The sequence below is a fragment of the Arachis ipaensis genome, chromosome B10 (assembly GCF_000816755.2).
Source record: "Arachis ipaensis cultivar K30076 chromosome B10, Araip1.1, whole genome shotgun sequence".
Lineage (NCBI taxonomy): Eukaryota > Viridiplantae > Streptophyta > Magnoliopsida > Fabales > Fabaceae > Arachis > Arachis ipaensis.
In genome coordinates, this window is record NC_029794.2 from 120619336 (window position 1) to 120632077 (window position 12742).

At 37.1% G+C, this 12742-nt stretch overlaps 1 protein-coding gene across 1 annotated transcript; it reads right to left on the reverse strand.

The window, feature by feature from the left end:
- On the reverse strand, positions 2725-6298 carry LOC107621145 (protein XRI1). The gene is made up of 8 exons (XM_016323183.2): positions 6059-6298; positions 4981-5048; positions 4786-4896; positions 4522-4667; positions 3940-4006; positions 3720-3834; positions 3537-3633; positions 2725-3359 (listed from the first exon to the last, which is right to left on the reverse strand). Exons 1-8 carry the CDS (start codon positions 6088-6090, stop codon positions 3066-3068), a joined length of 930 nt encoding a protein of 309 aa, XP_016178669.1. The 5' UTR covers positions 6091-6298; the 3' UTR covers positions 2725-3065.

Genomic DNA, 12742 nt, shown 5'->3' on the forward strand with positions numbered 1-12742 from the left:
ATTACATAAAAAAATGATCTAAATGTATAAATATGATTAGATAATTCTGTAAAATTTTTTCAATATATTAAAATTAAACTCATAAAATAAAAAAATCAAAACTTTTTTATTTATAATTAGAGTAATAATTTAAGACTTCTAATCATTTTTGTTAATCCTAGTTTCATTACGAATAAAGCTCTAAATCCAAGTCATAATCCTAACTAAATCCAACCAAGTATTTTAAATTCACATGCGTCCGTTTCAGTGCCTTTTTCTTCTTTTTCTTCGTTATCGTCATCACTAATAACACCAACATTTTGCTAACATCTTTATTGGTTTTGATTTTCTCTGATGCCATCATTAAATAATTTTGGTTCATTTCTTAGTTTATTTGAGGTTCATTGGATCCAGAAATGAATTCAATGTGTTTTTGTTAATGATTGAGTTTTTTTTACTGCTTGTTCAAATCTGAACTAATTTCAGTTCATTTGTGAACTAATTGAGGTTCACTTAATACTCCTGATAAGTATTGATCAAATTTTTTATTCCTTAAGTAATTTCGGTTCATTTCTTAGTTTAATTGAGGTTCATTTGGATCTAGAAATATATTCGATGTGTTTTTGTTGATGATTGAGTCTTTTTGACTGCTTGTTCAAATCTAAACTAATTTCGGTTCATTTGTATGTTAATTAATGTTCACTTGATGCTGCTGATAATTATTGACCAAATTTTTTATTCCTTAAGTAATTTCGGTTTATTTCTTAGTTTCATTGAGGTTAATTTGGATTTAGAAATAAATTTGATATATTTTTATTGATGATTGAGTCTTTTTTTACTGCTTGTTTAAATTTGAACTAATTTCGGTTCATTTGTGTGTTAATTGAGGTTCACTTTATGCTATTAATAAGTATTGACCAAAGTTTTTAGCAAAGAAGAATGAAATTATTCATTATCTTTTTATTCAATTGCATTAGATTTCATTCTATTATATTCAATTTGTCTTGAAAGTCATCCCAATTTTTGGGACAAATTGTTCATCAACAACATACATAGACTACAAATGAACTGAAATATCATTATAACAAGACCAATATATAATAGCAAATGAACCGAAAATTGTGCATTCTATAAACTTAGAAACTCTTGTAATTTCGGTGTATTTCTGAGTTAATTGTGTTATAATCACTGTGTAATTTTGAAAAATCTGGTCTCGTTATCCTACACAATTCAAAACTCTTCTTCCTCCTCCTTCTCATCTTCTGCTTCTTCTTCTTCTTCTTTTTCATTTTTTCCTTCTTATTTCATTTTCTCAACATTCTTTTTTATTTACTCTCTTGAGAGGAATAAAACCAAGAAAAAGAGAAAAAAATCAAACAAAAAAAACTGTAATAATATGAAAAAGAAGAGAAGAAGAAGAAACAAAAACAAAATATAGCAACAACTAACATCACCAATATAGAAAAAAGAGGAGGAGGCGCACGAAAAATAAACACAAAGTGAAGCAAGGTATCGTTTGAGTTTGTGAAATGCGTATATACACGCTACGTATAATAAAAATAATTTTTGTTGAATTTATGGCAACTTAATTAAATTTGATTACCAAAAATACTTGGATATATAGCAGCTTTCTTTTATTATTGTGTTTGAATTCACATGTTATTTTCTAAACTTAGGCTCTATATACTTCATCCTATTATAGTTTAGGATAAAGTATTATTTTACTTTTCAAAACATAATTAATGTAATTAGAACTTTAAAAATTATTTTGATACATACAATTAATTTTAAATATAATTATCAAAATCAAATTAGTAACTAACCCAGCCAAAATTTTAATTATTGGTTCAATCATTCGTTAATTGATTAAACTATCAGTTGAGACTAAGTATTGGTATCACAACACACTCACACACATTATATGGATTTATTTTTGGGTTTATTTTTCCTTCCGTAGAACTTGAATCCAAATGTAGTTGCTAAGAAGACATATGATATGCTACTCAACCAAATCTCCAACAATACTATCCTTATCCTTAATCTCTCTTTTTGCAAGATCTTCCAAGGTCCTCCTTGTTTTTGTTTGGTCTGGGCCAAAGGCCACAAAAGAAACCCGGTTCGGAAATTCGCCCCAGTTCCACAACACAAGATGGATCCTCCTTTGCATATGACTCCTACTCTGGTCTTTTCTGCATGTCAGGTGCTCCTGCCTTGTTCTATCTCTCGCCAACTCTGCTCCTCCTTTGGTACAATAACCATGTTTTTCTAGGGCAATAAAAATCATATATAAATCTTTATCATTGCTCCAATACCTCTCTTTCGTTCTTATTTTCAGCAATAAGTAGATGACATCATTGTCAATGGTAGATTTACCCGCCATAAAACCAAAGATATTGTTAAATAATGTTGGGTGAATGATCATAAATTCTTGAAATATATAGCACCCCACTATTTTTACATTTTTTAACCATAAATCATCATATTCCTAATTAATTCAATTTGTAATTTAAATTTGGATAAAAATAAATTTTAGAAAACACATTAAATATATTATAAAATTACACAAATATTTATCAAATTTTATACTTTTATAAGAATAGAAATAATATGATATGTCAATTATTTATAATTCAATTCAAACGTAATACTCCATATTCAAACAAAATATGCAAAAGGAATTATCATACAATAATACAAACAGAAAATAATTTACCTTTCGAAAATATACATACAAGAGACAGAATATATAACAAAGATATACCGGTGCATAAGTTTAGCAGTTTCAGAAACAAGACCATATACTAAATCTGTATGTATCAATTACAAAGGCTAAGGCAAGCTTAGTAACATTGTCAACTCAACAGCTGGGGACTAACATTTCAGATTTACATAAATCATTTACCAAATTAACAGCTAGAAGAAGATGAAGTAAGACTGCACTACAAGAAAATAAACACTAAGGCGGTGTAATATGATATAAGTGGCAACAAGAACAAAACATTGCAGTACCAACTTCTAAAATCCGGCAGCTATATATTACAGAAAATAAACTCAACTAGGACATTAATAGATGAGCCAAAAAAAAGTTAGCCTTTGGTTCGCATAATCGTGATGCTACCTTTTCCCCCTTCCGTGCGAATCTTTGTTTTGTTAACGACAGGCTTCCCCGAGAAGGCTGATTTGGGATAAGCTGATGGATCTTCATTGCTTTGCTTTGATTTTGAAGACGGCGGAGTCTGAATCCGCTGATTTATTTCCTTCAATGTTACATCTCCATGAGCACCACTAGGCTTAACAAAAGTAAATGGATAGACCACAGAAGAAGCCAACTTTGGCGGTGTCTGTATAAACGATTTCCTACCTAAACACGAAAAATGGGTCTAAATTTGTTATCAAATAAAAAAACTTCATCTTATTAACTATATGTAGAGCCCATTTTTGGGATTGAATGCAGCTATTTATAATGACCTTGCTAACAAGAAATCAATAAAATTAAACCAACTCTGAAAGAAGATGAATTTTTTGTTTGAGAAAATACGATTCAAGTAGAAAAGAACAAAATCAAGGAAGAAGCAGCATCCTTCTAACGGCGAGGGGAAAAAATGGCATCTACCTGCAATATCAATCTGAATATCCTCTGCCCCTGAAAAGTTCCTGAAATCAAACAACATAGTCATCAGAATCAGATGACTTTGTATAACCAACTATATGTGAAAAATCAGTCATCCATAGAAGCATACAAATCATCGGGACTGAATTGCATCTCGCTATCATTAAGGCATTCTGCTAGCCAACCTTCAGTGGACTCAAGGTCTTCATAACCAGACGATGACGATGCATTTCCTAATGCATATTCTATGACGGTTGGGAAAACATGAGCCTTCAGAAATTTATCTAAGCCATTATACCAGGAAAAGAAATACAATGAAAAGACAGGATAAAATCTTGCAAGAGGAAAACCTGATGATAAACCAGGAACCCATTGTGACACTTCAGGAAAAGCATCCGTGATCAAGTCCTCCTTCCCCTATATATGCGCAACGAAGTAACAGTCAGCAAATCAACAACTTTATTAATCACTATGTCTCATTGGGATTAGCATGCCCTACTAGATATAAGTGACAAGCAATCTCGAACTGCTGAACAGTAACCCAAAACACAAACTCCCCTTTATTGAGGGATGAAATATCCTTAACCGCGAAGAGGACTCATTGAAGCAGAATATATCACCAAATATAATACTTTAAAGAAGACATCAAGATTTGAACCAAATGGCTCATTAATAGCTAATATACAAGGGGTTTCAACAGAAACTAGCCTTAACATAAGATAGGGATAAAATAACCCAAACTCATGAAACTGAACACATGTAACATGCATTCATTTTCGGTTCAACAACATAATGGTAATATATCACAAAATTTACTTAAGACAGATTCAAATAGTTTTTGTATGATATGGACAGATCTGAATCTTCATATTTTTACTACTGTCTAACATATTAGGAGTGTGAAAATTTATTGGAAAGCTAGAAGCACCAACATTTGATTTAAAATATGGCAAAGACATCTCTTCCTTGGAAAGAGAATGATCCCTCTCCTGGCCATTGAATTGTAGCATCCGCCGCCTCTTGACTTGAGAAGAAGTCTCCCTCCCCTCCTCTACTTCTTTTTCTACATCATCCGAAACTGAAATCCAATATTTCCTTGAATCAAACCAGGATAGTTCATAACAACAATTTCTAAAGCAAAAAGAACAATCTAACAAGATGCCAACATCGACAAGACATCAAATGAACTGCCTTACCACTATTGTCAACATTGTATACCAAATCACCACATGCCTTAACTGGTGTAGTTTCATCTTCAAACATGTAGGAAATATCTTCATTTTGGAGCACACCATTCCATGGCTCTTCTGAAATATATTGAAGAAAAAAAAATCAGGCATTACTTATGTAATCGTGTAAAAAAATCAATTTAACATCAAAGTAAGACTTACCAAAATTGGAAGTCTTTTGGAGATCATGATCCTCCCCATGCCAATTCCATGGTTCTTTAGCACCACTACTACGATAGAACAGAAAGTAAGTGCAATTGTCATGACATGCCATTGATGTAAAATAATAACCCATGGACAAAATCCATAAACAACCGCATCAACAAAGTCTTATTCCACATGGATTAAACTGTCATTGTGCTCTATCATGAATCATGATTAGAGTGAGCACATGGATCTCCTTTGAATGTAAAGAAATAAAGAATCAACAAGAAGAATTGAATCAATCCCTCCCCACACCCCCAACTTCAGACATTATCAAATTCAGCTACAGAAAAGCAAATATTAAATATATTGCAAACTAAGTACTAATTAGCACTCCAAAGATTGCCCAGTGTGTGGTTGGTTGCAGACATTATAAAAAAAGATTAAATACATTGCAAATTGAACCACTGAAGTACTAATTATCACACCATAGACCAAACTAAGCACTGTAAATTGTAAAATGAAACATTAGATTCTACAACAAAAGTCATTTATAATGTTTAAAATTTATTTAAAACTTAAAGAAACATGCAGTCTCTCATTTTCATTTGTAATGTTTAAAGTTTATTTAAAAACTTATGAATGTGTAGTTGTATATGTTCTTGGAGCACATTAGGAAAAAAAAAAAAAACCAAAAAAATAATTAAAAAAAATTGAAATTCTTCATCCATGAAATTTGACAGAAAACCAAACAACCTAATCTGAGATGGTGGAAATCAGAGAGCCACAATGCAAATCAAAACAACTGAACCAAACAGCACCATATATTTAGCAGATAATGCACAAAACAACAGCAAGATGAAGTGAAAAATAAAATAATAAATTTTTTTACAAAATTCCCAATTTCTTTTCTTAAACAAAACAACACAAAAAAGAATAGCAAAAAAAAGAAACATATATCAGAACAAGCACCTCGAAAAGCATAAATGTGCTTCTCCAAACAACTCAATCGCGCCCAAAAATAAAACCCTCACCTTAAAAGAATGTCGAAGCTGAAAATAAAATAAAGTAAGACAAAATAGAGAGAGAGATTTACTTGTCGTCGTCGCTGTTGTTGTTATAATCCATTTCAAGGGCAAGAAGCAGGGAGTCAAGTTTCCAGTCACAACTGATCAGTGTCTTTTCTTTTTATATATTTTCTAGAAAAAGACAGTGGAAAATAGAAAAGAGAAGTAACCGTTACAGAGAATAGAGAGATCGGTTCCCTGTTGTGACTTGAGAGGCTATGACCTATATATAACATGGGAGAAACTGACCCGAGCATGACGAGAAAATACAGGTTTAATTATTTACGTGTCATATTGGGGCTCATTTTTTTTTAGAGTAAAGTGACAAACATCTTTAAAGATATTGATTTTAGATTAATTAGTCTTTGAAAAAAAAATACCAAATTAATTTTTTTTAAGATAACAAATGATAAATATGTATGACTTTTTGTCCGTGAATAGTGTAAAATAAAATTGAATTGTCCATGTATTTCGTTATTTATAGTGGTGCATGTCTCTTTATTGTCACATGAGTAGTAAAACGATATAGTTTTGCACAGTGAAACATTTATTATCTCTTGAGTTTTCATATATCTTTTATCAATGCTCTCTATTTATCATCAATTCTATCAAAACAAGTGAAATTTCATTCCAAAAATTGTTATCTACATTACTATTTTTCATAAATAGATATATCAGAGTAATTAACAGTACCTAAGCATCACCGTTAAGTTTTAATTGATGAATTGATAGAAGGACATCATGTGTCCATTGTTTGCTATCTTGGAGGACCAAATTAGTACTTTTTTTCTTTAGGAACTAATTAGTGCAAAGTTAAAATCTTCAAGGATCTAATTGTTATTTTACTTTTTTTTTTTTAATATGGAGAGTATATTGGTGTTTTGAATGGAAATGGACGATTTTGGTGTATTTACATGTTGGTGGATGTGTCAATAGCATCAACACGTGAGGGGCGTGCTGACGCAGGACGCAAAGGGTTTGCTGGCAACACGTGGGGAGCGTGTGGCTGACGTGGCAACGTGTGATTCGAGGCACCTCCAACACGTGGGGGGAGTGTTGATGATGTGGCAAAGTGTAATTAGACGGCAGCTTCAACACGTGGGAGCATGTTGCTGACGTGTCGCTTTGTGATTTGATGGCGATGCAACATATGGTGGGCGTGTTGAGTGCTCAGCCTGTAAAAGAAAAGCTCGGTATCATTTTATTGCAGAGAAAAGAGTTGTTTGGGTGTGTTTCTGGTGTGATAGAGGGTACCGCAAATTTAGTAGTGTATCGCAACGGTGAGATTATACAAAATACTCATGAGGGAGTGAAGTTTGTGTGTCAGAGCTGTTTTCGTTTGTGGTTCCATGGACCATGACGTTCATGGAGCTTCAGAACAGACTCTGTCAAAGCATGGAGAACGGTATGTTGAGGAGAGTGAGTAGTATTCTGTATCGGAATCCGATTATAGTTTTTAGTGGTTTAATATAGTTTGATATTATGCCGATCATTGACGAAGCGAGTATGCAGAATATGTTCCAAATTCACCGGCAGACTTAAGTGCAACAGCCACAGATTGAGCTGTATGTTGAGTTTAAGAAAATAGAGGGAGATGGGATTCAAAATGATTCAGATATAGAGGATGACAGAGCTGCAGTGTGCGAAGGAATGAACAATGACAGCAAAGAGGACTTCGAAGCCACTTATGAAGCCGACGACAAAGACGAGGATGGTGATGTGGGAGTTGAGGCAGCAGCAGAGAATGTAGTGGTTCCTCCCGCAGTTAGTCAACCGATAGACGTTCTACCTTTTATGCGTAACTTGGACCTTGACGCCAGCCATGCACCGGAAATCCCAGAATATGCAAACATAGGTATGTGATGAGTGAATAATACGTTCTTGTTAATTTATATTTTCGATGGATCAATGAATGATGATTTCTGCTTTCTATAGGTGTTGCTGATCCTAAGGACGGAGAGTTCAGGATTGGAATGGAATATATTTCTAGAAAGTCGGTCGTCATAGCAATTAGAAGTTACACTATCTCTAGAGGAGTCGACTACAATGTGTATGAGTCTGTGTCATAGATGTTCTATGTAAAATGCAAGAGTATGGGCGTGGGTGCGATTGGCTTATCTGAGCTAAATTGATACGAAAAAAGGTTGTTGGGAGATACTCAGATACAACGGTAGGCACACATGCACCATGAGAACGATTTCACAGGATCATTCCAAGTTAGGCTCGGATACAGTTGCTGAGGCTAGAAGGCCATTGGTTGAGACTGACCTGTCCATCGAAGTGAAATCTATAATTGCAGAAGTCCAGTCAAGGTTCAACTACACCATCAGTTACCGAAGGCTTGGTTGGCAAAGCAAAAGTCCATAGCCAAAGTTTTTGGTGGTTGAAAAGATTCTTATCAAGCTTTGCTATGGTGGTTCTTGATGATGGTTTGAAAGATGCCTGACTCAATTGTCCAAATAGAAATGCGACCCCTGTATAACGGGAATGAGGAGGTGAACGGTGTCAGGATACTTTGTCGCGTATTTTAGAGTTTCAACCCGTGCATTAGAGCGTTCAAGCATTGCAAGCCTTTGGTTCAGGTTGACGGCATACACCTTTACGAAAAATACAAAAGTGCACTATTGGTTGCTGTTGCACAAAATGATAACTAGAACATTGTGCCTATCACTTTTTCCCTAGTGGAAGGGGAGACCGCTGATGCGTGACACTTTTTATTAGTAATTTACGAAGGCATGTTGTTAGAAAAGATGGTGTGGGTATAATCTCAGACCGACATGAGTCAATCCGGACAGCAGTAAATCATTCTGGAGATGATTGGCAACCTCCAAGAGCATGGTGAATGTTTTGTATTAGGCACATCGGTAGCAACTTCTTAAGGGAATTCAAAGTTCCGCACTTCCAAAAACTTGTGGTCAACATTGGGTATTCAAAGACGGTAGAGGAGTACAACATCAACTATCAGAGGTTGCAAGAGCGAGGTGAGGCATATGCCCGGTGGTGCGATGCCATTGGACTTAGACATTGGGTATTGGCATTTGACGAGGGATATCGATGGGGCCATATGACGACAAACCTTGTCGAGTGCATTAATTCAGTGTTGAAGGGTGCCCGAAACCTCCCTGCGTTGGCGCTCGTCCAAGCAACATATTATCGATTAAACGAGCTATTTACGCGGAAGAGTGCCGAATAGAAACAAATATACAACGTGCTGGAAATATAGTTGTGCACCGGTTTGATAGACGAAACGAGGTATTTGAGGTGCGTGAAATGCCTAATGAAAAGGTGTTGCAGAGTGACTGTGGGTACTTTCAGGTGGAACGACTACCATGTGGACATATTATTGCTTCCTGTGCCAACCAGCGATTCGACTGACAGCTGTATATGAATGATGTGTACAAGATGACAGAGGTTCGTAAGGTCTACAGATTTGAGTTTGTACTATTAGGCAATCCAAAGACATGGCCTGGTTATCCGGGACCGACATTGGTCGCTAACCCCGCTTTGCGGCGAACGTCGAAAGGTCGCCCCAAATTGACCCGATACCTTAATGAGATGGATTCATGAGAAATGCGTGGTCCTTGGATATGCGGTCTCTGTGGTAGATAGGGTCATAGACGGAGTCGATGTCCTCAGCGTGCTAGACCGAGTGGAGTTTTTGATGATGTTGGACCGAGTGGAGTTGGTCATGATGCTGGATCGAGTGGAGTTGGTCATGATGCTGGACCTTAGATCTTTGTTGGTTGTTGTGCTATATGTTTAGGGTTAATTTTATCGGTAGGTTCGTCGTGTTTGTATTTTTTAGGTAGTTTTATCAGTTAATGTCTGTGTGCGTCGTCATGTTTGTATTATTAAGTTACATGTTAACTTCTGTGAGTTTTACAGTTGACAGTTTCTGAGATGATAATTTCCGATTTCATACAGTGGTCTTACAAAAGGTAAACTTAATTAAAAACTAAACTTAATTACTAAACCTAGAAAACATTAATTAAAAACTAAACCTAATTACTAAACCCCTGCTTAATTCTTTCGACTCGTCTAATCAACTCCCTTGCCCATCATGTCCTGACCGAAATGCTGGAGTAAACCTATCAGGTGGATTCCTTTCTGTCTGTAGGTTATACGGATGACCCTGAACTGACTCATCGACATCCGGCATAGCCGACCCACCTGCCTCTACCGGAGTAGATGCACCGGAGTTGTACTCCTCAACAACCTCATCCACCGAGGTATCTGGTAGACTGAGATGAGCAGAGTCAAAAACTATATGCAGAGCGATGAAACCACTATGTCGGGAATCACATGACACCCGCCCTGAAGTGCGATTAGAAGCAGACCCATGTCGACCATAACCTGCAAAATCACTGACACCAGTGTCGAACCGCTGATGCATATGATGATCCCCATCCCCATCAATGGGAATCTGCCATGGGATCTACAGAAAGTCAGCCCATTGCTTTCTGGGCAGAATGTGATGTGTGGGCTGAATGTGGCGGCTAGACTGACTCTGACGGCTGTGCCGGCTAGGCTCGTCGTGGTCGCTGGACTGGCCGACAAGATTATGTTGACTATGCTGACTGTGTCCGATGCGATGGCTAGGCTCGTCGTGGTCGCTGGACTAGCTGTGCTGACTGTGTTGATCGTGGTCTAGTTGCTGTGGGAGATAATAGAGAAACAGTTCAAACACTGCATATTAAGGTGGCCCCTGAGGTGCTGGTGGCTGAGGTGTTGGTGGCTGAGGTGGATGTTGAGGAACTTTCCCCGACAACATCAGCTAGGGGTGTGCATGGCCCGGCCCGGCCTGAAGATGCGGCCCGGCCCTGAACACTTTAGGGGCTATTTTGGTGTGATTTCACCGGGTTTAGGGCCGAATAAGGGTCTCAAAAATAGACCCGGTCATTATTTCGGGTCGGGTCCGGGCCATGGCTCAGGTCACCCGAAATCGGCCTGGTGGTCCGGTCATCATACACAATTAATATCTTGTGTTATTAATTGATGGATGATGGCTATTTTTATGTGGATTTAAGTATAGTAAATCTTAATATTTTGTGTTATTAGTTATTATAAGACTATAAGTTAATGTTTTATGTTTAAAATGCATAAGATTTTAGACTAATGCATAATATTGTGTTATTTGTATTAATTTAAATATTTGGAGTTATTAGACAATATTAGTATTGATTATGGTTATGCTTTAATTTTAGAGAAGAGTTAGTTCTTGTTATATTTTTCTAAGTGAATTTTACCATGTCAAATAATGGTTGGAGTTTTGGAAATTTGGATATTTTCACATGCAAGCTTATAAGAAGGTATCAAGGTAATGTAATGTTAACGGCCCGATTTTCACCTGATTTTTACCTGGTATAATCGTGGCTCGAAAGTGTATAGGTTTCATCGGGTCTAGGGCCGGGTTTGGGTCTAATAAATAGGCCCGGTATATGTTTCGGGCCGGGTCTAAGTCACATCAAACCCGATTTCACCCGGCCCATGCACACCCCTAACATCAGCATATGTCCGTACGACCCTACATACCAATCACGGTACTCAGCCGACGGTCTAAAGTCCCAAGTCGAAAGGGGGTGCCCATCCCGCAACCGAGTATTACGACGGATGTCCCATTCCGCTATCCACCCCGCATGTAAAACTCTCTAGTCATGTAAAACTCTCCCCGCAAAGAGTCATGCAATGCTCTTCTAGTAGAATGTCTCTTGCTATCTCTGTGGCAGGTTGTGCATACCCGAACTGAAGCATCACTCTGTTCATAGGGTGCCATGCGACACACTCGAACGACAATAACAGAACAACGGTGTCACACATCTCAAGGTGTCCATCTAGCTCGTTGGGTATGGTCACTTCTTCGTACGGTTGCCACACAAACTACAACATGTTATTAGAAAATTAGAACCCTAACATTAATGTTGGATGTTAACACACACAAAGCAAAAATATTTACCTCTTCCATGTAGTCTATTTCCTGCCTAAATGTAGCCGTGGTCTTTGATAACCACGTGGCAGTTCGTTCAGAATGACTCCACCTGAAACACGTAACGTTTAAAGAATTAAAAAATGTGTTGTCAAACAAATATGCATCATCAATAGAATACACAACTAAAATAGGAACTGTTACCTCCGAGCAACCGGTATGTCAGCCGCTGGAAGGTACTGTCTCGGTACGGCCGCAATACACGACATTCGCTCTCATGCCCAAACAAACAAAAGATTAAGAGAACCATCCATCTCCTTAGTATCATAACGTGATGTACAGTACAGTGCCCTGTAAAGATGCACAAAACATGCTGACCTCCAACTGTAAGTGTGGATCCGGTTGAAATCACGGAGCAACGATAGATACTTCGCGTGGGCGTATGCTGTCGACTTATCCGCGAATAGGGTGGAACCAAGCAAACAGAAAATTTGGCATCTGGCGTATCTCTAAATAGAGTCCAAAGTATCCAATCGCTCTGCGTTTCTGATACGGCGAACCCATGCCAACTTTATGTAAGATTTGGAGGAACTACTCACAATGAGTTCGCGGCTGAAAATCGCGATGCTCTAGCTCTGCGAGAATTCGCCACTGCTATCTGTCCAGCTGCTCACAACCTGTCCATCAATGGGTAGGCCAAATATATGAGCGACATCTTCCAGTGTCACAGTAACCTCACCCACTGACAATATAAAGGTGTGAGTCTCCAGCCTCACACTAAAACTTATAT